At 43.2% G+C, this 25,096-nt stretch overlaps 1 protein-coding gene across 2 annotated transcripts in view; it reads right to left on the bottom strand.

Annotated features, from left to right (window-relative positions):
- cutc (cutC copper transporter homolog (E. coli)) overlaps positions 1 to 25,096 on the bottom strand; it is a 55,243-nt gene that overhangs the window by 10,906 nt on the left and 19,241 nt on the right. For both annotated transcript variants that reach the window (XM_059947096.1, XM_059947097.1), the window contains exons 5-8: positions 22,287 to 22,322; positions 17,132 to 17,265; positions 13,149 to 13,176; positions 7,248 to 7,353 (exon numbers count right to left, since the gene is read on the bottom strand). In XM_059947096.1, coding sequence (XP_059803079.1) covers positions 7,248 to 7,353; positions 13,149 to 13,176; positions 17,132 to 17,265; positions 22,287 to 22,322 — 304 coding nt within the window. The remainder of the gene's footprint in view (positions 1 to 7,247; positions 7,354 to 13,148; positions 13,177 to 17,131; positions 17,266 to 22,286; positions 22,323 to 25,096) is intronic.

A 25,096-nucleotide genomic window follows, 5' to 3' on the forward strand; every position in this document is an offset into this window, starting at 1 on the left:
CGTTGCATCCAGGTTAGATCCTCAGAGATACTAACACCCAGGAACTTTAAATTGCTTACTCTCGCAACTTCTGATCCCTCTATGAGCATTGTTTGTGTTCCTACATATTACCCTTTGCGAAGTTCACAATCAGATCCTTAGTCATGCTGATGTTGAGTACAAGGCTGTTACCGTGACACCACTTAACTGGTATATCTCATTCATGTATGCACTTATGTCACCATCTGAAATTCTGCCAATTATGGTTGAATCGTCAGCAAATTTATAGATGCTCTTTGAACTATGCCTAGTCACACAGTCATGGATGTAGAGGGAGTAGCACAGTGGGCTAAGCACACATCCCTGTGGAGTGCCAGAGTTAACAGTCAATGAGGTGGAAATGTTATTTCTAATCCACACAGTTTGTGGTCTTCTGGTTAGGAAGTCAAGGATTCAATTGCAGAGGAGGTACAAAGGCCTAAGTTCAGATGTCCATATCTCAGTGACAAACTCTTTACATAATGACCTCAATTTCAAGTGGTTTAATATTAAAGTGGTAATGCCAGAAATACTTCGGTCAGCCAGCATCTATGAAGGGGGAAGAAATGAATAATTCAGGCTGAATAACTTTCACCAGCTGAAAGCCATTAACCTACGTCATTCGCAGGGAGTCTCTTGGTTAAAAAATGCCCATTTATGGATATTCCTACATTTAAACAAGCTCAAAAAATGTTTCTGAATTTAAGTGTCATATGTAAGTACATATGTTCGTTCCTATGAATGGCAAAACCAGTTTCTTTTTTAGTACCTGCTCTTTCTTAGAATTCCAAAGCACATTTTATATTATTTGTTACAATACTGTGGAGGTATGGTTACCAGAGTGAGTAACATGGAACAGGCCTCATGTAAGGAACCAGATGACTGGAGAATGAAAAGTACAGTTGCCCTTTTCAAGAAAGGCAGCAGGGAAAAGCCTACTCTTAGAGTAGGTTAAAGGGTCAACACAGTATAAGCCTTTCAGCCCATGATGTTGTGCTAACCTTTTAGACAATAGATGCAGAAGTAGACCATTCGGCCCTTCGAGCCTGCACCGCCATTTTGAGATCATGGCTGATCATCTACTATCAATACCCGGTTCCTGCCTTGTCCCCATATCCCTTGATTCCCCTATCCATAAGGTACCTATCTAGCTCCTTCTTGAAAGCATCCAGAGAATTGGCCTCCACTACTTTCCGAGGCAGTGCATTCCAGACCCCCACAACTCTCTGGGAGAAGACGTTTTTCCTTAACTCTGTCCTAAATGACCTACCCCTTATTCTCAAACCATGCTCTCTGGTACTGGGCTCTCCCAGCATCTGGAACATATTTCCTGCCTCTATCTTGTCCAATCCCTTAATAATCTTATATGTTGCAATCAGATCCCCTCTCAATCTCCTTAATTCCAGTGTGTACAAGCCCAGTCTCTCTAACCTCTCTGCGTAAGACAGTCCTGGCATCCCAGGAATTAACCTTGTGAATCTACACTGTACTTCCTCTACAGCCAGGATGTCCTTCCTTAATCCTGGAGACCAAAACTGTACACAATACTCCAGGTGTAGTCTCACCAGGGGTCTGTACAAATGCAAAAGGATTTCCTTGCTCTTGTACTCAATTCCCTTTGTAATAAAGGCCAACATTCCATTAGCCTTCTTCACTGCCTGCTGCACTTGCTCATTCACCTTCAGTGACTGATGAACAAGGACTCCTAGATCTCTTTGTATTTCTCCCTTACCTAACTTTACACTGTTCAGATAATAATCTGCCTTCCTGTTCTTACTCCCAAAGTGGATAACCTCAGACTTATTCACATTAAACGTCATCTGCCAAGTATCTGCCCACTCACCCAGCCTATCCAAGTCACCCTGAATTCTCCTAATATCCTCATCACATGTCACACTGCCACCCAGCTTAGTATCATCAGCAAACTTGCTGATGTTATTCTCAATGCCTTCATCTAAACCATTGACATAAATCGTAAACAGCTGTGGTCTCAATACCGAGCCCTGTGGCATCCCACTAGTCACCACCAGCCATTCCAAGAAACACCCATTCACCGCTACCCTTTGCTTTCTATCTGCCAACTAGTTTTCTATCCATGTCAATGTCTTCCCCCCAATGCAATGAGCTTTGACTTTACCTACCAATCTCCTATGTGGGACCTTATCAAATGCCTTCTCAAAATCGAGGTACACTACATCCACTGGATCTCCCTTGTCTAACTTCCTGGTTACATCCTCGAAAAACTCCAATAGATTAGTCAAGCATGATTTGCCCTTGGTAAATCCATGCTGGCTCGGCCCAATCCTATCACTGCTATCTAGATATGCCACTATTTCATCTTTAATAATGGACTCTAGCATCTTCCCCACCACTGATGTTAGGCTGACAGGTCGATAGTTCTCTATTTTCTCCCTCCCTCCTTTCTTAAGAAGTGGGATAACATTAGCCATTCTCCAATCCTCAGGAACTGATCCTGAATCTAAGGAACATTGGAAAATGATTACCAATGCATCCGCAATTTCCAGGGCCACCTCCATTAGTACCCTAGGATGCAGACCATCTGGACCTGGGGATTTGTCCGCCTTCAATCCCATCAGTCTACTCGTCACCATTTCCTTCCTAATGTCAATCTGTTTCATTTCCTCTGTTACCCTATGTCCTTGGCCCATCCATACATCTGGGAGAATGCTTGTGTCTTCCTTAGTGAAGACAGATCTGAAGTACTCATTAAATTCTTCTGCCATTTCTGTTTCCCATAACAATTTCACCCAATTCATTCTTCAAGGGCCCAACATTGTTCTTAACTATCTTCTGTCTCTTCACATACCTAAAAAAGCTTTTGCTATCCTCCTTTATATTCCTGGCTAGCTTGCGTTCGTACCTCATTTTTGCCTTTTTAGTTAAGTTCTGTTGTTCCTTAAAAATTTCCCAATCATCTGTCCTCCCACTCACCTTAGCTCTGTCATACTTCCTTTTTTTTTTAATGCTATGCAATCTCTGACTTCCTTTGTCAACCACTGTGGCCCCTTTCCCCCCTTTGAATCCTTCCTTCTCCGGGGGATGAACTGATTTTGCACCTTGTGTATTATTCCCAAGAATACCTGCCATTGCTGTTCCACTGACTTTTCTGCTAGGATATCCGTCCAGTTAACTTTGGTCAGCTCCTCCCTCATGGCTCCATAGTCTCCTTTGTTCAACTGCAACACTGACACCTCCGAGCTGCCCTTATCCTTCTCAAATTGCAGATAAAAACATCATATTATGATCACTACCTCCTAATGGCTCCTTTACTTCAAGATCGCTTATCAGATCCTGTTCATTACATAACACTAAATCCAGAATAGCCTCGTCCCTGGTCGGCTCTTGTACAAGCTGTTCCAAGAATGCATCCCGTAGGCACTCTACAAACTCCCTATCCTGGGGTCCAGCACCAACCTGATTCTCCCAGTTCACCTGCATGTTGAAATCCCCCATAACTACTGCGACATTACCTTTGCCACATGCCAATGTTAACTCCCTATTCAACTTGCACCCAATATCCATGCTACTGTTTGGTGGCCTATAGACAACACCCATTAGGGTCCTTTTGCCCTTACTGTTCCTCAATTCTATCCACACAGACTACATTTCTCCTAATCCTATGTCCCCCCTTGCAAAGGACTGAATCTCATTCCTCACCAACAGGGCCGCCCCGCCCCCTCTGCCCACATTTCTGTTCCTATGATAGCACGTGTACCCTTGTACATTCATTTCCCAGGTCTGATCCCCCTGCGGCCACGTCTCCGTTATCCCAACAACATCATAGTTACCCATTCGCACCCGAGCTTCAGGCTCATCCGCCTTATTTCTGACACTTTGTGCATTCAGATATAGAATTTTTAGCCCATTTCTCCTCTCTCTGTTTGAATCTCTGCCTATTGTGCTTAACACAGCTCCCAGAACTCCCATCGGGCTATACGCCCCTAGAATTTTGTTGTCCTTCCTAAATTTACCACTTCTTTCTGCACATTTAACTCCATGTTTCGTCAGACCATCCCTCTGTACATGTGTCCTCCTTATCACTTGTTCCGCCTCTCCTTTCTCTACTACACACTTAATATTCCGGAACCGTGTAGTCCCCACCTGTCCTTTCTTCTTCATCTCGCTATCCTCTCTCTCATTCTGGATCCCCGCCCCCTGCAAATTTAGTTTAAACCCCCCCCCCCCAAGAAGCACTAGCAAACTTCCCTGCAAGAATGTCAGTACCACTCCAGTTCAGGTGTAAACCACCCCTTCGGAACAGATCCCACCTTCCCTGGAACAAAGCCCAATGATCTAAAAACCTGAAGCCCTCCCTCCTGCACTATCCTCTAAAGCCACGTATTAATCTGTATAATCTTTCTGTTCCTTGCCTCACTCGCTCGTGGCACAGGTAGAAATCCTGAGATTGTTACCCTGGAAGTACTGCTCTCCAGCTTCGCACCTAACTCCCTGAACTCCCTACGCAGGACCCTCTCACTCATCCTACCCACGTCGTTTGCCCCTACATGGACCACAACATCTGGGTTCTTGCCCTCCTTCTCGAGAATAACCTGCACCTGATCTGAGATGTCTCGGACCCTGGCACCAGGGAAGCAACATACCATCCGAGACTCCCGATCTTCCCCACAAAATCTCCTTTCCGCCCCCCTGACTATAGAATCCCCTATCACTATCGTTCTCTCCTCTTCCCTCCTCCCCTTCCTAGTCGAGGGTCCAACCTCAGTGCCAGAGACAGGAGCACTGCAACTTGTTCCTAGTAGGTCATCCTCACCAACAGTATCCAAAACGGTATACTTATTGTTGATGGGAACGGCCACAGGGATGCTCTGCTTTCTCTGTCTGCTCCCCCGCCTCTCTTGACTGTCACCCATTTGCCTACCTCCTGTCTTTTCAGTGTGACTACCTCCCGATAACTCTTATCTATCTCTGCCTCTGCCTCCCGAATGATCCATAGTTCATCCAGCTCCTGCTCCAATTCCCTAACTCGGTCTGATAGGAGCTGCAGCTGGATGCACCTTTTGCAGGTGTGGTCATCAGGGACAACTGTGTTGACCCTGACCTCCCACATACTGCATACAGAGCACACCTCTGCTCTAATTGTCTCCCCCATTACCTGATCCCAGATTAATCAGAATAAATGCAAAAAGAACCTACTGACCTTACCTTTTTACCTCAGCAAGCACGTACTCAGGCTCACTGATTTCCTCTCACCAAAGTCCTCTTGCGCCGAAGCCCGCTGAGCCAAAGCCCAGCACTCTGCTCCCACTCTTTTAACCTACTCCAAGGTAAATCTAACCCTTTCCTCCCTCATAGCCCTCCATTTTTCTTTCATCTATGTGCCTATCTAAGAGTCTCTTACAAGCCCCTAATACATTTGCCTCTATCACTACCCCACGATGTGTGTTCTATACTCACTGTACAAAAAAATATACCTCCTATTCTTTCCTCCGATCACCTTAAAATTATGTCCTCTCGGATTATGCCCCCTTGATCTTTTGTGCATTTTATGACCTATGGACAAAACTGACATGTTTAAAAGAAAATCCGCTCGTACACTCTGTACCTGTGTTTCCCTCTCCCCACAAATGTTGATTAACCTGCTGAATATTTCTAGCATTCTCTATTTTTATCTCAGATTTTCCAGCATCTGCTGTATTTAGTGTAAGATGATGAGAGGCATTGATCGTGTGGAAAGTCAGAGGCTTTTTCCTAGGGCTGAAATGGTTAGCACGAAAGGGCACAGTTTTAAGCTGCTTGGAAATAGGTACAGAGGATATGTCGGGTAAGTTTTTACGCACAGAGTGATGAGTGCGTGGAATGGGCTGCCGGTGACTATGGTGGAGGCGGATACGATAGGGTCTTTTAAGAGACTCCTGGACAGGTATATGGAGCTCAGAAAAAGAGGGCTATGGGTAACTCTAAGTAATTTCTCAGGTAAGGACATGTTCGGCACAGCTTTGTGAGCTGAAGGGCCTGTATTGTGCTGTAGGTCTTCTATGTTTCTATGTTCTATGTATTTTAATCTGGGATTGACCTTTAATGTAGTACTGAGGAGGGGTTAAGCCACCACTATTAGAAGTCAACTTATTAAGGACTGAACCGTATCAGATGAATTGTGACAATGTGTCAAGTGTATCACAACCATCAGGCTCTTGAACCAGGAGGGATAACTTCACTCAATTTCACTCAACCCAGCACTAAACTGGTTCATAAACCTATGGTCTCACTTTCAAGGACTCTAAAACTCATGTTCTTAATATTTATTGTTTGCTTATTTATTATTATTATTATTGTTTTTTTTTCACTTTTTGTATTTGCACAATCATTGGTTATTTGTCCATCTCTGTGTGCAGTTTTTCATTGACTTTATTGTGTTTCTTTGTAGATGCACACAAGAAAATGAATCTCAGGGTAGTACATAGTGACATACTTTGATAATAAATTGTCTTTCAACTTTGAAGTGTACACTTGACCGACTGATCGTGTGGTGAATCAACTTGGCCTCCTCCACTCTCTTTTGGACACGGGTTTTCAAGAGCACATGCTTTCATCTGGGCGAGCTCAGTTTGAAACCCCCCCTAACTATAACTTGTTCAACATGTACCGTTACTAACACGATTCAGTAAAAACATTTAATCATTCTTGCTCTGTGCACACGTAACAAGGACCATTATTTATTGTGACTCAGCTTGAATTATTTATTATTATTTAGACATAGAGCGCAAAACAGTCCCTTCTGGCTCAATGAGCCACATTACCCAACAAACCACCTATTTAATGTTAGCCTAATCACTGGATAATTCAGAATGACCAATTTACCTACTAACTTTGGACTGTGGGAGGAAACCGGAGCACCCAGAGAAACCTACATGGTCATCGGGAGAAAAGACAGGGTGGGAATTGAACCCAGGTCGCCAGCACTGTAAGGCAATGCGTTAACCATTCTGTGGCCCCTGACAGATTATTTATTTATTTATTTATGCTATGTTGTATCTGCCTCTGGCAGCTTGTTATCAAAGGTTACTGCAGAGAAAAAAAAACCTATCTTTTTATTATACTTGTGGCAAGAAATTCACTACTGTGAAGCAAAACCAAATTAAAAATTAATTAATGTTTAATTAAAAATGTTCCTAAAATAGTATTAAGTGATAATCTTCCCTCAAACTTTATACATCCAGTATCAGAATTAATCATTTAATTTGCCTTACCGAAACTTCATTAAAGAGTCTCGGGAAGATCGAGCAGAACAGTGAAATTCGCAGATGCCAGAGCCTTCCAGAATCCGCTGCAGGTTTCTTTCTGTTATTCCGCCACCTAGGCAGAAAGATAGACAACGTACTTTTTGTTACACAGAAGGAGCACACCACCGAGAGAGCGCCCCGAGGTCAGGATCGTATCTGCACTGCTGGGACTGAGACAGCAGCACTACCTGCCGTGTCACTCAGGCAGCAACGTTCACCTATTGTGCAAAATGAATGGGGAGTCACAGAGTTATGCAGCATGGAAACTGGTCCTTCTGCGCATCTTGTCCATGCCGACCACCGTCCCAGCCTGTCTTGATCACCTTTGTCCCATATCTCCCTAAATCTTTCCTATCCACGTACCCATCTAAATAACTTTTAAATAGTCATACAGCACCACAGCACAGAAACAGGCCCTTCAACCCATCTACTCTGTGCCAAACTATATTTCTGCACAGTCCCAACAACCATAGCACTCCACACCCCTCCCAATTTGCCCCTATCCAAACTTCTCTTAAATATTGCAAACGAGCCTGCCACCACTCCCACTGGCAGCTTGTTCCATGCTCTCCTACAATTGTACATGCTACATGATACCAATCTCTAGCAGCCTGTTCCATAAACACACCACCCTGTGTGAAAATTATGCCACAGAGACCCCTTTCCCCTCTCACCTTAAACCTATGACCTTCTGTTTTTAGACTGCCCTCCCCTAGGGAGAAAGACTTTGATCTTATCTTTGCCCCTCAATATTTTAAAAACCTTTGTAAGGTCATCCTTCAGCCTCCTACACTCCACGGAAACCAGTGTCAAACTACCTGGTCCTTCCTTATTAGGAACATGCAATTTGGAATCAGCTTCAGCCTCAAATTCTGTTTCTTCGCTTCATTTTAAATCTAGGCCAATGTCAGATTGAGGCGAGTGAGGCTCCCTGCCCCCATTCTATCAGAGCACCATCTAGCGTTCTCACTAGTTGTATTACCGTCTGGTAAGGGAATTGCAAGCCCCCGAGACGGATTGTGAGGACTGCTGAGAGAATGATTGGGGTCCCTGTCCGCACCCCTCCTCAGAAGTGCTGAATTCGCAAAGCCCTCAGTATTGCCAAGGACCTCTCCCATCACTCCCACTATCTCTTTGTCTATCAGCCAGGAGGTATCATAATATTAAAACAAGGACGGTTAGGCTGGATACAGCTTCTTCCCCAGGCTGGGACTTCTGAACCTGCTATCACCTAGTACCATTACAGCACTGCATATTTAACTGTATGGGTAAATGCACTTGATGTCAACTTGCAAATTTTCAGAATACTTTTTCTTTATCAGTTAATATTACTATATCAATAATATTTTATATGCTATATGTGGTACATCATTTTCCACAGATGCTGCCTGACCTACTGAGTTCCTCCAGCATTTTGTGTGTGTTGCTCTAGATTTCCAGCATCTACAGAATCTCGTCTTTACAGTTTGCTGCTCCTTTGTAAAGTCTCTTCAAGGGAAGTTAAAAACCTTCTCTTCGATGGAATTTTAGTGAGATCTTCTCTTACTGCTCCTCCTCTGTGATCTCTACTCTTCGACCATGTGCTCACCCAGGCCCATTACCTCAGCCATGTATGCTTCCTGGGACCTTGTATCAGATTCCTTCTTCTCCAGCTCTTCCCACCCATCTGGCTTTATCTATCACCTTCTAGCTCGACCTCCCTACCCTCCTCCCCACCTCATTGGCATCCTCCCCCTTCCCTTCCAGTCCAGAAAAAGGGTCTTGGCCTGAAACAGCAATACATTTCCATCAATGCTGCCTGACCCACTGAGTTCCTCCAACATTTTGTGTGTGTTGCTCTGGATTTCCAGCATCTGCCAAATCTCCTGTGTGTATATGATATAATATACTGTGGGAAAAAAAGTCTTAGGCACATATAGATAGCTAGGGTGCCTAAGACTTTTGCACACTGGATGTGTTAACATTGGAGAGGGTTCACAGGAGGTTCACAAAAATGATTCCAAGATTGAAAGGCTTGTTATATGAGGAGTGTTCGATGGCTCTGGAATTCCGAAGAATGAGGGGTGACCTCATCAAAACCTATCAAATATTGAAAGGATGTGGAGAAGATGTTTCCTCTGATGGGGAAGTCCAAGTCCAAGAGATGCATCCTTTTGGACCGGACATGAGAAGTAATTTCTTTATCCAGAGTGTGAATAATCTGTGGAATTCGTTGCCACAGGCAGCTGTTGAGGCCAAGTTATTGAGTATACTTAAGGCAGAGGCTGATAAATTTCTGATTAGACAGGACATGAAGGAATATGTGGAGAAGGCAGGAGATTGGGGCTGAGAGGGAAAATGGAGCAGCCATGATGAAATGGCAGAGCAGATTTGATGGATCAAGTGGCCTAGTTCTGCTCCTTTGTCTTATGATTTTATAGTGCTGTAGTAGCTTATAATGGAATGTACTGTACTGCCACAAAAAACATATTTCATAACCTGATTCTGCTATGGGTCTCTAATGTGGACTGAGAGTGGGAAAGGGGCAGGGAGAGGGAATCATGGCTGGGTAGAGGAGAGAGAGCAGGATGCACAAGAGAAACATTCTGTAATGATCAATAAACCAATTGTTTGGAATCAAATTACTTTACCTGATGTCTCAGGGCTGGGTGTATCTGCAACTCCACCACTACCATGACCCGGCACCCCTTCTCTGCAACAAGTACCACATCCCTCCGCAGCACTCCACCCTTGCCATTCCCGACATCTGCTCCCGTCAGATTTATAAGCTCGCTGTCCACTGCACACTGACAAATACAGTACTGTGTTTTGCACCTTGGTCCCAGAGGGATCTTGTTTCATTTAGCTGTAGACATGTACACGGATGATTGACAGTAAACTTGAACTTTACTGCTTTTCCAAAAGATCCCTTCTGGAAAGTACTATAGAGCTATTACAGCATCTTAAAAGTTCCTTCCTCTAGCCAGTTAATCTGAACAACCATTCTAGTTAGCTCCCTCCCCATATATTACTAACCCTGTCAATGCACTGTAAACACTTTAAACCACTTTTACAATGCTGTTTACAGTGTAAATACATGTTAGTATTGATGCATTTATACACATTTTATTCCATATCTCTACTTTAACATTTAACTTTATTATTATATAATTCTTTATAATCATTGAATGCTGTTGTCTTTTGTTGAATGTGGTGTCCTGATTAACGCTCCACAACAAATCCTAACATGTATATTTATACGGCTAATAAAGTTGATGCTTGACCCTTGACAGTGAGAGTGGAGTGAAACACTGACACCTACTGGCTCTTCCACCAGAGGAAAAAAAGCAATTTTTTAAAGGGATGGGTATGGCACAGGAACACAAGGAAGTAGGAGCCCTTTTTTGCCTCCGAGCCGTCACTGCTCCCACTCTCCCCTCCTCCTTCTATCATCCCTCCTCACCTGGTTGCAGCTATTGTGCCTCCCAATTCTTGTCCACCACCACCACCACCCCACCCGTTCCCTCATATCTTTATCCAGCTCAGATTAAAACTCTTAACCTAAACGTCTTAACCCTGCAGATGTTGCCTGACGTGTTGAGCCCCTCTAGCATTTTGTTTTTTTTTCTTCTCCCTCCGCCACCAAATTTCTGAATAGACATTGAACCAATCCATAAATACTACCTCACCATATCTGCTCTCTTTTTGCAACTATTATTTAATATATTTATTATTGTATTTTAATCTCACACACATCAATATTCTTCGTAACATCTGAAAAACTGGACACTGCCCTGTTCACAAGACCAAACTAAAACTGCTTCCGGAATTAGGTCTCAATTATTAGCCAAAAATGTAAGCCATTTATTGGTGCACACTGGACAGGGATGAGTCACCTGCCCGTCACCTGCCCATCGCCTCCCACTGGTGCCCCTTCTTCCCTTTCTCCCCCGGCCCACTGTCTTCTCCAGTCAGGTTCCTCCTTCTTCAGCTCTTCACCTCTTCCACTCATCACCTCCCAGCTCTCACTTTACCCCACCCTTACCAACCCACCCACCTTTCCCCTTCATCTGGTCTCACCTATCATCTGCCAACTTGTACCCCTCCCCCTCCCTCCTTATTCTGGCTTCCAGCCCCTTCCTTTCCAGTCCTGACGCAGGGTCTCAGCCTGAAACATCAACTGTTTATTCCCTTCCACTGGTGCTGCCCAAGTTCCTCCAGCATTTTGTGTATGTCGCTCAAGATTTCTAGCCCCTGCAGAATTTCATGTTCAGTTCGCAACTATTAGTTCTGGTCAAACAACAAAGATATTCATCAAAAATTCACCTAGTTTACTCGAGAGAATTGACATAAAGTAGAAAATCCTTTTTTGAGTAGGTTGACAATATGCAGGAGCTGTTACAGATGTGTTATAGGTTAAAGGAGTGATATAGCATGACACAGGCCCTTCAGCCCAACCCAACCATGTTGACCACAGTTCCTCCCCAGTTAGTCTCCATTTTTTCCATTCTAAATATGTCCCTTTAAGCCCTGTCCCTCCATGTATCTACCCAAGTGCTTCTTAAATTAGTAGTAAGAAACTTATACCCGCCTCAACCACTCCCTCTGGCAGCTTATTCCATGAATTCATCAATCACCCTCTGGGTGAAAACGTTGCCCCTCAGGTCCCTTTAAAATTTTTCCTTTCTCTCCCTAAACCTATACCCGAAAGTTTTGGACTCCCCTACCCTGGGAAAAAGGCTGTTACCATCCACCTCATCCATGTCTCTTGTAATAAAAGGCTGTTACCATCCACCTCATCCATGTCTCTTGTAATATTAAACATTCCAGTGAGGTTGCCTCTCATTCTCCCACATTCCAAGGAATAAAGTCCAAGTCTGGCCAACCTCTCTCTACAACTCAGGCCTTCTAGTCCTGGTGACATCCTCATAAATCATCTCTGCATTTGACCCAGTTTAACCATGTATTTCCTGTACTGGATTGCCCAACACAGTGTGTGGTATAGCACAGTTCTCTATACAATATACTGTGCACAGTGTCACCAGTCTATCTGAATTTGATTGAATTACTAATGAAACTTACTTACAAACAAACTTACTGCAATTAAACTGGATGATTTGGCTATCAGCAAATTAAAAATAAAACTGGCTTATGTTCTATGAGTGAACACAATGGTCACGTGGTTAAACTAGAACAAATGCAGAGAAGATTTACGAGGCCGTTGCCAGAACTAGAGGACCTGAGTTATAGGAAGAGACTGAAACTATCATGACTGGTTCATCCTGGTCTGGTGCAGTAATTCAAATGCAATGGAACGCATGAAGCTGCAAAGGGAAATGGACTCATCCCAAAACATCACGGGCACGTCCCTCACTACCATCGGTAGTATCTACAGGAGGCATTGCCTCCAAAAGACAACATCATTAAAGATCCCTACCATCTGGATCATGCCACTTTTCTGTAGCTACCAGAGAGTATAGAAGCCTGAAGTCCCACACCACCAGGATCAGGAACAGCTACTTCCCTTCAACCGTTCAGTTCTTGAATCAACCTAGCAAAAATGTAATCATAATAAACACTGATACTTTACACTAAAACTGACCTTTTTTTGTTCTAATTGTATTTTCTTGCCAAAAAATGTATAATTTAAGATTTTTTCTTGTGAATCCTGTTTATATGCACCTGTGATGCTACTGTAAATAAATTTCTCATTGCAACTGTGCACGTCTTTGTGCATATGACAATAAACTTTTGAAAAGCCACTGATAAAAACAATCAATTTTCACAAAAATAATTTTTCATTACAATCCGATTAACACCCCACCAGACCCTGCTACTTTCCTTACAACAAAAGTCATTAAAATAATTTGAAATGGAAAAGGTGGTTACCTGCTACAACAATTATCCTTTGTTTTGCCTGAATAATATAAAATGGAAACATAAATGAAATTAGTGACTAGAATGAGGGAACTACAACGGGGCCGAAGTTTGGACCGTACGGATGTTGATTACACTAGGAAGAACAGAAGCAGAAATATTAATGCAGAGAGGCATGCAGCTCTGGAGTCAATTTCCAGGGCCAAAGGGACTGATATCTAAGAAGAAATGTATTGGCATTGAGGAGGGTCCACAAGAGGTCTACAAGAATGATCACAAGAATAAAAGGGTTAATGCATGAGGACTGTTTGATGGCTCTGGGCCTGTACTCACTGGAGTTTAGAAGAATGGAAGGGGTGGCGGTAGAGGATGCTTCCATTGTAGGGAGAGTCTAGGACCAGAGCGTGGTAAATTTGTGGAATTCATTGACACAGATGGCTGTGGAGGCCAAATCATATAGTATATTTAAAGTTGAGGTTGATAGGTCTTGATTAGTAAGGATGCCAAAGGTCATGGGAAGAAGACAGGAGAATGGTGTTGAAAGAAAACTTGGCCAGGATCGAATGGTGGAGTGCTCAAAGGGTCAAATAGCCTAATTCTCCTATGTCTTATGGCCTTAAGTATTTGAGGCTGAGGCAGAAAACAACACCAGCCTTGAGGACAAGGCTGGATCACTAAATAAAGTCTCCCATCCTTTTAAAATGATGGAGAACTGCAGCCCATATCCAAACTCCAACAGCTCCCCAATGAATCAACCTTTATTCTCACCCTTGTTTTCAATTATTTCTCTTGATTCTCCATTCCATGACCTTGTCTGAAAACACTTACTCTCAGCTATTTGTAAATATAGTTAGTAAAGTCCCCTTAACATCATGGCCTTCTGAGTAACTGCTGTGGAGTGACAGAGCAATACCACACAGATACAGGCCCATCAGCCCATCTAGTCCATGTTGTCTATGGTGCCCACACAGCCTGTCCTAATTTTCCACATTTGGCCCAAATCCCAGCCTTCCATGTACCTATCCAAGTGCTCCTTTAGTAACGCTATTGTACCTGCAAAAAAACACTTCCTCTGGCGCTCATTCCATACACACACCATCCTTTGTGTGAACAAAATGCCTCTTAGTTCCCTTCTAAGCCTTTCCTCTCTCACCCTAAATCTACACCCCTAGTTTCCATGGGGAAAAGACAGCTATTGTCCACCTAATCTATGCCTTATGTAATTTTAAACACGTGTAAGGTTGCCCCTCTTTCTACTACGTTCCCATAATAAGCACCAACATGGTAATTTATCAAATACCTTTCCAATTTATATTGTCTGAACATTTATTTACCTCAATGAACTGTCCGAGTTAGACAGACCGTATTTACCTTTGACAATTCACCTTCAGGTAACTTATTTCTTCTGTACTTCCCAGAACTCACTATGTCTGCTGAAAATCACCATTAGGACTATCAGAGCCACCCTACATTCTGCAGTGGTTACATTCCCTTACCTGTATTCTCATTCTCCAAACCCCTCTCATTTCATAGCTTTTGTTCATCTTCTGTCCAAATGCCACCACTGCCCATCAGGAGTATGACCTCCACCATATCTCCAAAACCCCCACCCTCTCAGTGAGATTCTCTTTGTCCTGTCTGACTTTCCCCCACCCCCTGTCCTAGTTAAAACTACCTAGTTTTCTCTCTCAAACACAAGAGATTCTGAAGACACTGGAAATCCAAAGCAACACACACAAGATGCTGGAGGAACTCAGCAGGTTAGACAGCATCTATGGAAATGAATACATAGTCGACGTTTTGGGCAGGGCCCCTTCTTCAGGACTGAAAAGGAAGGGGGAAGATGGGTGAGGGGAAGGAGGATTAGCTAGAAGGTGATAGGTGAACACAAGTGGGTGGGAAAAGTCAAGGGCTACAGAAGAAGGAATCTGGACAGGAGAGGAGAGTGGACCATAGGAGAAAGGGAAGAAGGAGGGGCATCAGGGGAATGTGATAGGCAGGTGAGGAGAAGAGGTAAGAGGCCAGAGTAGAGAATGGAAGAGGTGGGGGGGGGGCGGGGGGGAAATCACCTGTGGAAGAAATTTATGTTTTCTCTCTTCCCCAGATTTGACGCTGTACCTTTGACTCTATTTCTCTTCATAGGTGCTGCCTGACCTGTTTTTCATAGTTTTTGTTCATCTTGTGTTGCCTACCATCAATGACCTATCAAAAGTAATGATCTCCCCAAAGTCTTTCCTGGCCTCACCCTGCTAAGAGGGTTCTCTTTTGCCCTGTCCATTTCTCCCACACCTTCCGACCAACTTAAAACTAACTGTATTTGACAACACATCTTTGACCTAAAACATTAACTGTGTTTCTCTTTCCACAGATGCTGCCTGACCTGCTGAGTGCTTCCAACATTTTCTGTTGACCACATGGAACTACAGCACAGTACAGGTCCTTCAGACCACAATATCATGCCAACCTTTTAACCTATTCTATGGCTACGTCCACACTACACCGGATAAATCGTAACCGAACCTTTTTCTCTTTGTTTTTACCCTCCATCCACACTAAAAAGGCATTTGCGTCCCCCGAAAACGGAGAATTTCAGAAACGCTTTCCAGGGTGTGAAATATTGAAAACACAGCTTGGCCGGAGCAGTGTAGACGGGATAACCGGAGAAATCTAAAAACGCTGTCATGATGTGCCGGAACAGATAGTGAGGGCAGCGCGCCATTTCATTGTTTTCTTGAACGCAACCCAACAATTTCAGGTGGCAACGAGACTGAAGCCAGAAGAGTTAGAAATGTACTCACCAAATACTTGGACCCATAACTTACTGAATAAGTAAGTATACTCACTTTGCCCTATTTTCTGTCGTTGCTGGTATGAAGGTGGTTTACCTATTTATGCAAGTACTTCTCTGACAATAGATGTGTAACAGCCTAATGTAACATTGTATGGAAATACAAGATAACACTGATGTTGACATGTTTTATACATTTAACAAGGGGCTTTATTAATGCAACAGAGTTCGTCAGTTTTCAATGTTTGTCGTCAGCCGGGTCATACTGTCCGTGAACTCCCTGTCGGTTGCCTCCATACACTCCAGTATTTGTTTTTTTTTACTTTTAAGTCCTCCTGCATGAGAGCCAACAGCTGCCCATCGTTTAAGTTTTTCTAGTCTGTAACTGGACAAACGCACAAATCGCACAACAGGTCTTTCACAGCGAGATTCGACACCAAACATGTAGCTTGGTTTTGGTAGATGTGTCCTGCGCACGTGCAGTAGGAGGAGATTCACCGAAATATCTGTTTTAATGCAGACAGAGATATTTTTTTAAAACGCATAGTGTGGATGCCTATCGTTTTTACGTGAAACCAGCATTTTCAAAATTATCCGGTCTAGTACAGACGTAGCCTAAGATCAATCTAACACTTCGCTCCTCCATTTTTTGATCACCTATGTGGCTATCTAAGTTTCATAAATGTCCCTAATCTATTTGCCTCTACCACCAACCCTGACTTGGTGTTCTACATACCCAGCACTCTCTGTGTAAAACAACTTAACTCTGACACCCCCCCCCCCATACTTTCCACCAGTCACCTTAAAATTATGCCAACTCACGTTAGCCATTTGTGCCCTGGGAAAAGATCTCTGGCTATCCACTCTTTCTGGTCTACACCTCTATCAAATCACCTCTCATCCTCCTTCACTCCAAACAGAAAACCCCTACTCACTCAATCTATCCACATAAGACATACTCTCTTATCCAAGCAGCATCCTAGTAAGTCTCTTCTGCACCCTCTTTAAAGCTTCCACATCCATCTCATTATGAGGTGAACACTTCATACATTGACATTTAGAGCCAGAGATCAGTGACGCAATAGTTTTCTGCCTGTACCTCTGTTCTACGGGAGAGAGGCCACTTGCTACAGGTATTTCTCTGTGCTAATGGCTCTAATATAAAATCTTCATTTCAGCAAATGCAGATAACAAATCTTGGACTCACCTGTTCTACCAGGTGCTTGAGAGTTGGCAACCCCTCAAGGGCAGTGCTGTCACATCCGCTGGTGAGGACACGGTCAAAGCCCAATGAGATGAGACATTCCAGTGCCGTAGAGGGGTCATGCACCATGTCAAAAGCTGAGAGAATACAGACAAGAATGGGTGGGGGGGGGGGTCAATGACGCCAATCAGTCACAGAATGGGAGAATACAAGAAAATGTGGCATGAGGTCTTCCACTGATTTGAAATCTACGGTCTGAGCTCCATCACAGGCACAAACCTCCCCAACATCTAGGAATCTTCAAATGGTGGTGCCTCAAGTAATCAGCATCTATCATTAAAGACAAAGGTCTTTTAAAGATGAGCTTTATTTGTCAGAGTTTTTTTCTTGACTGTATGTCTGCTTGCTACCTTGAATGTGCTGTGTGTGCTTTGAGCTGGAGGAATGCTGTTTTCTTCAGCTGTACAAATGTATGGTTGATATACTAAGATAGGTGGCGTTGTGGATAATGAAGTAGGTTTTCAAAGCTTGCAGAGAGATTTAGGCCAGTTAGAAGAATGGGCTGAAAGATGGCAGATGGAGTTTAATGCTGATAAGTGTGAGGTGCTACATTTTGGTAGAACTAATCAAAACAGGACATACGTGGTAAATGGTAACACATTGAGGAATGCAGTAGAACAGAGCGATCTAGGAATAATGGAGCATAGTTCCCTGAAGGTGGAATCTCATGTGGGTAGGGTGGCGAAGAAAGCTTTTGGTATGCTGGCCTTTATAAATCAGAGCATTGAGTATAGGAGTTGGGATGTAATGTTAAAATTGTACAAGGCATTGGTGAGGCCAAATTTGGAGTATTGTGTACAGTTCTGGTCACCAAATTATAGGAAAGATGTCAACAAACTAGAGAGAGTACAGAGGAGATTTACTGGAATGTTGCCTGGGTTTCAGCACCTAAGTTACAGGGAAAGGTCAAACAAATTAGGTCTTTATTCTTTGGAGCGTAGAAGGTTGAGGGGGGACTTGATAGGGATATTTAAAATTATGAGGGGGATAGATAGAGTTGACATGAATAGGCTTTTTCCATTGAGAGTAGCGGAGATTCAAACAAGAGGACATGAGTTGAGAGTTAAGGGGCAAAAGTTTAGGGGTAACATGAGGGGGAATTTCATTACTCAGAGAGTGGTAGCTGAGTGGAATGAGCTTCCAGTAGAAGTGGTAGAGGCAGGTTCGATTTTGTCATTTTAAAAAAATTGGATAGGTATATGGACAGGAAAGGAATGGAGGGTTATGGGCTGAGTGCAGGTCAGTGGGACTAGGTGAGAGTAAGCGTTCGGCACGGACTAGGAGGACCGAGATGGCCGGTTTCCATGATGTAATTATTATATGGTTATATGGAATGATAATTAAACTTGAACATGAACACACACATCGAAATGCAACATTGCCTGCCAAACAAAATTTGAATTTAGACTGTGCTGGGCAGCCTGCAAGGATCCTCACCATGTGCATGCCCTCACCAGGACATGTCCTCTTCACATTCAACATTACAGAATCTACTGAAGGAACCTGAAGACCCACTTTCAACGTTTCAGAAACTACTTCTGCACTTCTGCTATCGGATTTCTGAACGGTCCGTAAACCCATGAACACTACCTCACTATTCATCTGTTTTTAACATAGCATTTTTTTTTTGTTTCGACTGTACTGCTGCCACAAAATAGCAGATTTCATGATACAGGTCAGTGATAATATATACTCTGAATCCAAACAACAGTTTGGCTGAGGGAAGCAAGGTTGTCATTCTTACAAGATTACTAATGGCATAGATCTAGATGGGTTTGTGAGTGGTGATGAAGATGTGGACACGTCAAGGAAGTGGGTGAGAGCATTGATATTGAAGTACAATATGGGAAAATGTTGGGTCATCAATTTTGTTCAAAGTGAATTTATTATCCAAGTACATATACATCATCAGACACTACCCTAAGATTCATTTTTATGCTGGCATACTCAGTAAATCCAAGAAACATAAAAGAATCAATGAAAAACCACACCCAACAGGACAAACAACCAATAAGCAAAAGCTGTGAAAATACAAAAGAAAAAAAACAATAAATAAATAAGCAATAAGTATCGAGAACATGAACGTGAGATCATAGGTGAGGGAACAGTCCAGTGATGGGGCAAAAATCCTGACGGATGAAGGGTAATAGCTGTTCCTGAGCCTGGTGGTGTGGGTCCTGTGGCTCCGGTACCTTCTTCCTTATTCAGCATCAAGAGGAGAGCATAGCCTGGGCGGTGGGGGTTCTTGACAATGGATGCTGCTTCCTGTGACAGCACTCCATGTAGATGCGTTCAGTGGTGGGGAGGACTTTACCTATGATGGCTGGGCCCTATCCACTATTTTTGTAGGCTATTCTGTTCAATGGCTTTGGTGTCTCCATACCAGGCTGTGATGCAACCAGTCAATATACTCTCCAATGCACATCTACAGAAGTTGGTCAATGTTTTAGATGTGATTCCGAAGCTCTACAAACTCATAAGGAAGTAGAGGTGCTGATGTGCTTTCTTCATAGTTACACTTATGTGCTGGGCACAGATCCTCTGAAATTATAACACCAAGAAATCTAAAGTTGCTGACTCTCTCCACCTCTGATCTTCCGATGACAGCAGGTTCATGGACCTCCAGTTTCATCTTCCTGAAGCCAAGAATCGGCTCTCTGGTCTTGCTGACATTCAGTGAGAGGCTTTTATTGTGGCACTCAGCCAGATTTTCAATCTCCCTCCTATGTACTGATTAAACACCACCTCTGATTCAGCCAATGACAGCGGTGCTAAAGCAAACTTCAAAATGGCATTGGAGCTGTGCTTAGACCCATAGTCAAAAGTATAAAGCAAGTGGAGGCTAAGCACACAGCCTTGTGGTGCACCTTTGTTGATGGAGATTGTGGAGAAGATGTTGTTGACAATTGGAACTGACTGGGGTCTGCAAGTGAGAAGATCAAGGGCCCAATTACAAAAGGAAATATTGTGGCCAAGCTATTGAAGCTTAATGATTAATATTGAGGAGATGATGGTATTGAACGGCCAAGATGTAGTCAATGAAGAGCATCCTGATGTAAGCATCTTCACTGCCTAGATGTTCCAGGGTTGAGTGAAGAGCCAATGAGATGGCATCTCCTGTGGACCTGTTGTGCACAAACTGAAGCAGATCCAAATCACTTTTCAAGTAGGAGATGTAAGTGTTTCTAGATGACAGTCGTTGAGGCAGGTTACCACAGTCCCCTTAGGCACCGATATAATTGAAGCCTGTTTGAAATGGGGGGAATCTCAAACTGCCAAAGCAAGTGGTTAAAGGTATCAGTGAACATTCCAGCCAGTTGATCAGCACAGGTCTTTAATACTTGGCCAGGTACCACATCTGGGCCAGATGCTTCTGAAGGTTCACACTCCTGAAGGATGTTCTCATATCGGCCTCAGAGTCACAAATCACAGGGTTATCAAGGACTGCGAGAATGTGTGAAGGTTCCTCCATGATTTGACAGTCAAAACGAGTGTAGATGGCAATCTGGGAGTGAAGCCTTACTGTCACCTGTCACTTGGTTTCACTTTGTAAGAGGCAATAGCATTCAAACCCTGTCACAGCTGTCCAGCATTCTTCAGAGATTCAAGTTTGATCTGGAATTGCTACTTTGCCTGTGAGATGGCTTTCCACAGAATCATACCTGTACTCGTACATTACTTGGTCACCGGACATGAATTCGACTGATCTGGCCCTCAGCAGACTGTAGATCTCATGGTTCATCCAGAACTCCTGGCTGGGGAAGACTCTGAATGATTTCCATCTGCCAGTGTTTTTATAAAGTCCGTGACAATTATGGTGTATCCATTTAGATCTTGTGATAGTCTATCGACTCAAAGAAATCCTGTAGCTGCTCCTCTACCTCCTGCAACTACATTTTCATTGTCCTTATCTCTGGAGCCTTGATTTTTAGCCTCTGTTTGTATGCAGGTAGGAGAAGGACAGCCACGTAATCAGAATTCCTGGGCTTGGAATGGTAGGCATTCCTTATCGTAATTTAGCAGTAATCTAGTGTTGGGACCCAGGGTGCTGCAGATTATATGTTGATGATAATTGGGCAGAGATTTCTTTAAACAAGTCTGACTGGTGCTCGAAATTAGAAAAAAAACAAAGTATTTTCTAAATGGGAAATGTTGATGATAACAAGATGACCTTGCCCATGAGCCACTGGAATCTGAATGGCACGGGAGATTAGGAAGATAAATGGTGAAGAGTCTTGTCCCGAAAGGTCGAATGTATATTCACCCTCCACTGGTGTTTCCTGACCATTTGGGCTCCTCCATCATTTTGTGTGGAATGTTGAGAAAAGTCTGTTGTTTTAATTAACTAGAAATAGATTCTACAGTGTTTGATGAAGTATTGTTGTGCAAGTAGCAACAAAAGAGATCACTTTGTCAGTTTCCTAAACAAATCCCTTAAGTACCCTCCTGCTGTGAACCAGCAGCCTGCAAATACTGTTCTTGGTAAACTAGTTCAGTTCCCAGCATGCATTATTTGTCTGTCTATTTCTGTTTGTTTGTGCATTTATTTATTTTGCACACAGACAAGGTAGCAGATAGGATAACGTGATTACAGTACCAGCGATCACCAATCAGGGATTAATTGCCATCGCTGCCTGTAAGGAGTTTACACATCCTCCCTGTGACCACATGGGTTTGACCCGGTTGCTCCGGTTTTGTCCCACATTCCCAAAGATGTACAGATTAAGGTTAGTGAATTGTGACATGCTATTTCGATGCCTGAAGTATAGCAACACTTGCTGGCTGCCACAGCACATCCTCATTGGTTGATTTGATGAAAGCAATGAATTTCACTGTATGTTCTTATGTCTCAATATACAGTACATCTGACAAAAAAAGCTAATCTTTAATCTTTTAAAGAGCTAATTTTTAAGGGTGAGATTTGAATTCCATATCTCAGATTTGTTTGTGAATTCCATAAGGGTGAATTTCAGTTAGCCAGCTGCTGTAGTTACTCCCAAAGGCAAGGAAGATAACAATAAGGTATCAGTGGCAAATGATTTAACTCGGGACTGGGTAATGTTACAGGTATTCCTCCTTTTTTTCCAGACATACTCACCTCTATGAAAAGTCACAGGCAAGGGTCGTGATTCAGCTGCAACAGACGAAGAAAGAATTAAACATTCTGAGTTCAACTCCCCACTTAAAGAGAAAATAAATGCTTGACACACAAAAAGTACTAGTGGTATCATTCCCCTCATCAAAACTGAGTTGAAAGCAACACATTCACCCATCATCATATTATTTCCTATATTTTGCAAATGTAATAATTGCTTTATTATAGCACCTTTCACATCCTCTGCATATCCTACTGAATTACTATTGGACAGTAGTGACCATAGACCATAATATGCAGGAGCAGAAATTAGGCCATTTAGCCCTTCGAGTCAGTAACACCTTTCGATTATGGCCGACTTATTATCCCTCCTGCCCTCTCCCTGTAATCACTGATGCCTTTACTAATCAAGACCCTATCTATCTCTACTTTAAATATACCCAATGACTTTACCTCCACAGTTTCTGTGACAATGAATTCCATAGGTTCAAAGGTTTATTTTATTGTCAAAGTATACATGTATAATTCAACTCTGATATTTGTCTTCTCCAGATAGCCATGAAATACAGAAAAAACCATGGGAGTTTTCTAAAAGAAAATCCATCACTCCCCCCCAACAGGAAAAAAAAGAAATAAAACTCAAACTCCAAAATGCCCCACCACCCTGCACAAAAAAACAACTAACAGGTCATCCACACCCCTGAGAACTACAACTCTCAGACCCTTCCCTCACAAAAAAAGTGACGATAACATCAAATCCCCAGCCCATTCCTTGCAGAAAAGAACAGCAACAACAGCATCAAAATCCCCAACTCCTCTTACTAAAGAAATTTCTCCTCATTTCTATTCTAAACGAACAGCCTTCTGTCCTGAGGCTGTGCTCTCTGGTCCTCGACTCCCCTACTACTGGAAACATCTCCTCCACGTCCACTCGATCTAGGCCTTTCAATGTTCGATAACTTTCACTGAGATCGCCCTCATTCTAAGCTCAAGAAAGTATGGGCCCAGAGCTATCAAATGTTCCTCATACATTAACCCCTTCATTCTCAGGATTATTCTCATGGGCTTCCTCTGAACTCTCTCCAAAGCCAGTACATTCTTTCAGGGGCTTTTTTCTGTATACTTCATATGGTAATGAGGGACATACAGCCAAAAGCACACAATAATATCCCACAGACAGCAACGGACTCAAAAATCTGATGGTGGAGGAGAAGAAGCTGTTCTTGAAACATTGAGTGTGCGTAATACTGGTGATGGATGTGCTACATATTCTTCAGCACACTGTCATAGTGGGATATTTTGTACAGGAATATCCTGGGAAACAGCAGTCAAGGAAAGAGCATACTATGCTGCAGATTTGAGGTCGAGAAAATGGAACCACCCCAGCACAACAGCTTTTCCATTTTAAAAACTCTCCTGCACAGGTTATGTTGTTCAGTTCACAGCAAAGAACAAAGTACCAATGATATAGGTAGAAAAAGTAAGGAGGTCCTGAAGAGAGAACTTAGGGAGCCAGGTAGAAAGCTAAAAAGTAGGACCTCCAGTGTAGTAATCTCCAGATTATTGCTTGTGCCACGCACCAGTGAGGATAAGAATAGAATGACTTGGCAGATGAATGTGTGGCTGAGGAACTGGTGCAGGAGGCAGGGCTTCAGATTTCTGGATCAGTGGGATCTCTTCTGAGGAAGTACAACCTGTACAAAAAGGACAGGTTACACCTGAACCCAAGGGGGACCAATATCCTTGCAGGCAGGTTTGGTAGAAGTTTTCGGGAGGGTTTAAACTAACTTGGCAGGGAACAAGAACTAGACTGATACAAGCAGAGGCAGTGTGTAGTGAGACTGTCAGGAAGGACAGGCAGATAAGACAAAATTGCAGTCAGTGGGATGAGTTGCAATGTAAGATTAGAACAAAATCAAAAATTGTGATGAATACAGGACTGAAGGTCTCATATTTGAATGAATCCAGAATACGGAATCAGGTAGATGATTTTTAGGGCAGTTAGTTTGGCAAGAATGACATTGTGGGCATCACTAAAACGTGGGAGCTTAACATTCAAGGATACGTATTGTATTGGAAGGGCAGGCAGGTAGGCAGAGGATGTGGCATGGCTCCACTGGTAAAAAATTAAATCAATTCCTTTGAAAGAGGTGATATAGGATCAGAAGATGTAGAATCCTTGTAGGTAGAGTTGAGAAAATGCAAAGGGTAAAGAGACCCTCATGGGAGTTATACGCATGCCTCCGAACAGTAACCAGGATATAAGATACAAATTACAATGAGAAATAGAAAAGTCATGATCAAAGGGCAATGTTACGATAGTCATGAGTGATTTCAATATGCAGGTAGATCTGGAAAATCGGTGGGGGGGGGAAGAGAGGGTGGGGGGAAGAGAGGGAGGGGGAAGAGAGGGAGGGGGAAGAGAGGGAGGGGGGAAGAGAGGGAGGGGGAAGAGAGGGAGGGGGAAGAGAGGGAGGGGGGAAGAGAGGGAGGGGGGAAGAGAGGGAGGGGGGAAGAGAGGGAGGGGGGAAGAGAGGGACACACATTATGTAGAATGCCAATGAGATGGCTTTTTAGAGCAACTTCTGGTTGAGCCCACAAGGAGTTCTGCTATTCTGGAATGGTGTTTTGTAATGAACTGGAATTGACTATGGAGCTTAAGTTAAAGGAACCCTTGGGGTCAGTGATTATAATATGATAGAATTCACACTGCAATTTGAGAGGGTGAAGCTGAAATCGGATGTATCAGTATTACAGATGGAGCTGGACAAAATTGACTGGAAGGGGACATTGGCAGGATTAATGGCAGGTCT

This window comes from Hypanus sabinus, chromosome 22 (genome assembly GCF_030144855.1).
Source record: "Hypanus sabinus isolate sHypSab1 chromosome 22, sHypSab1.hap1, whole genome shotgun sequence".
Lineage (NCBI taxonomy): Eukaryota > Metazoa > Chordata > Chondrichthyes > Myliobatiformes > Dasyatidae > Hypanus > Hypanus sabinus.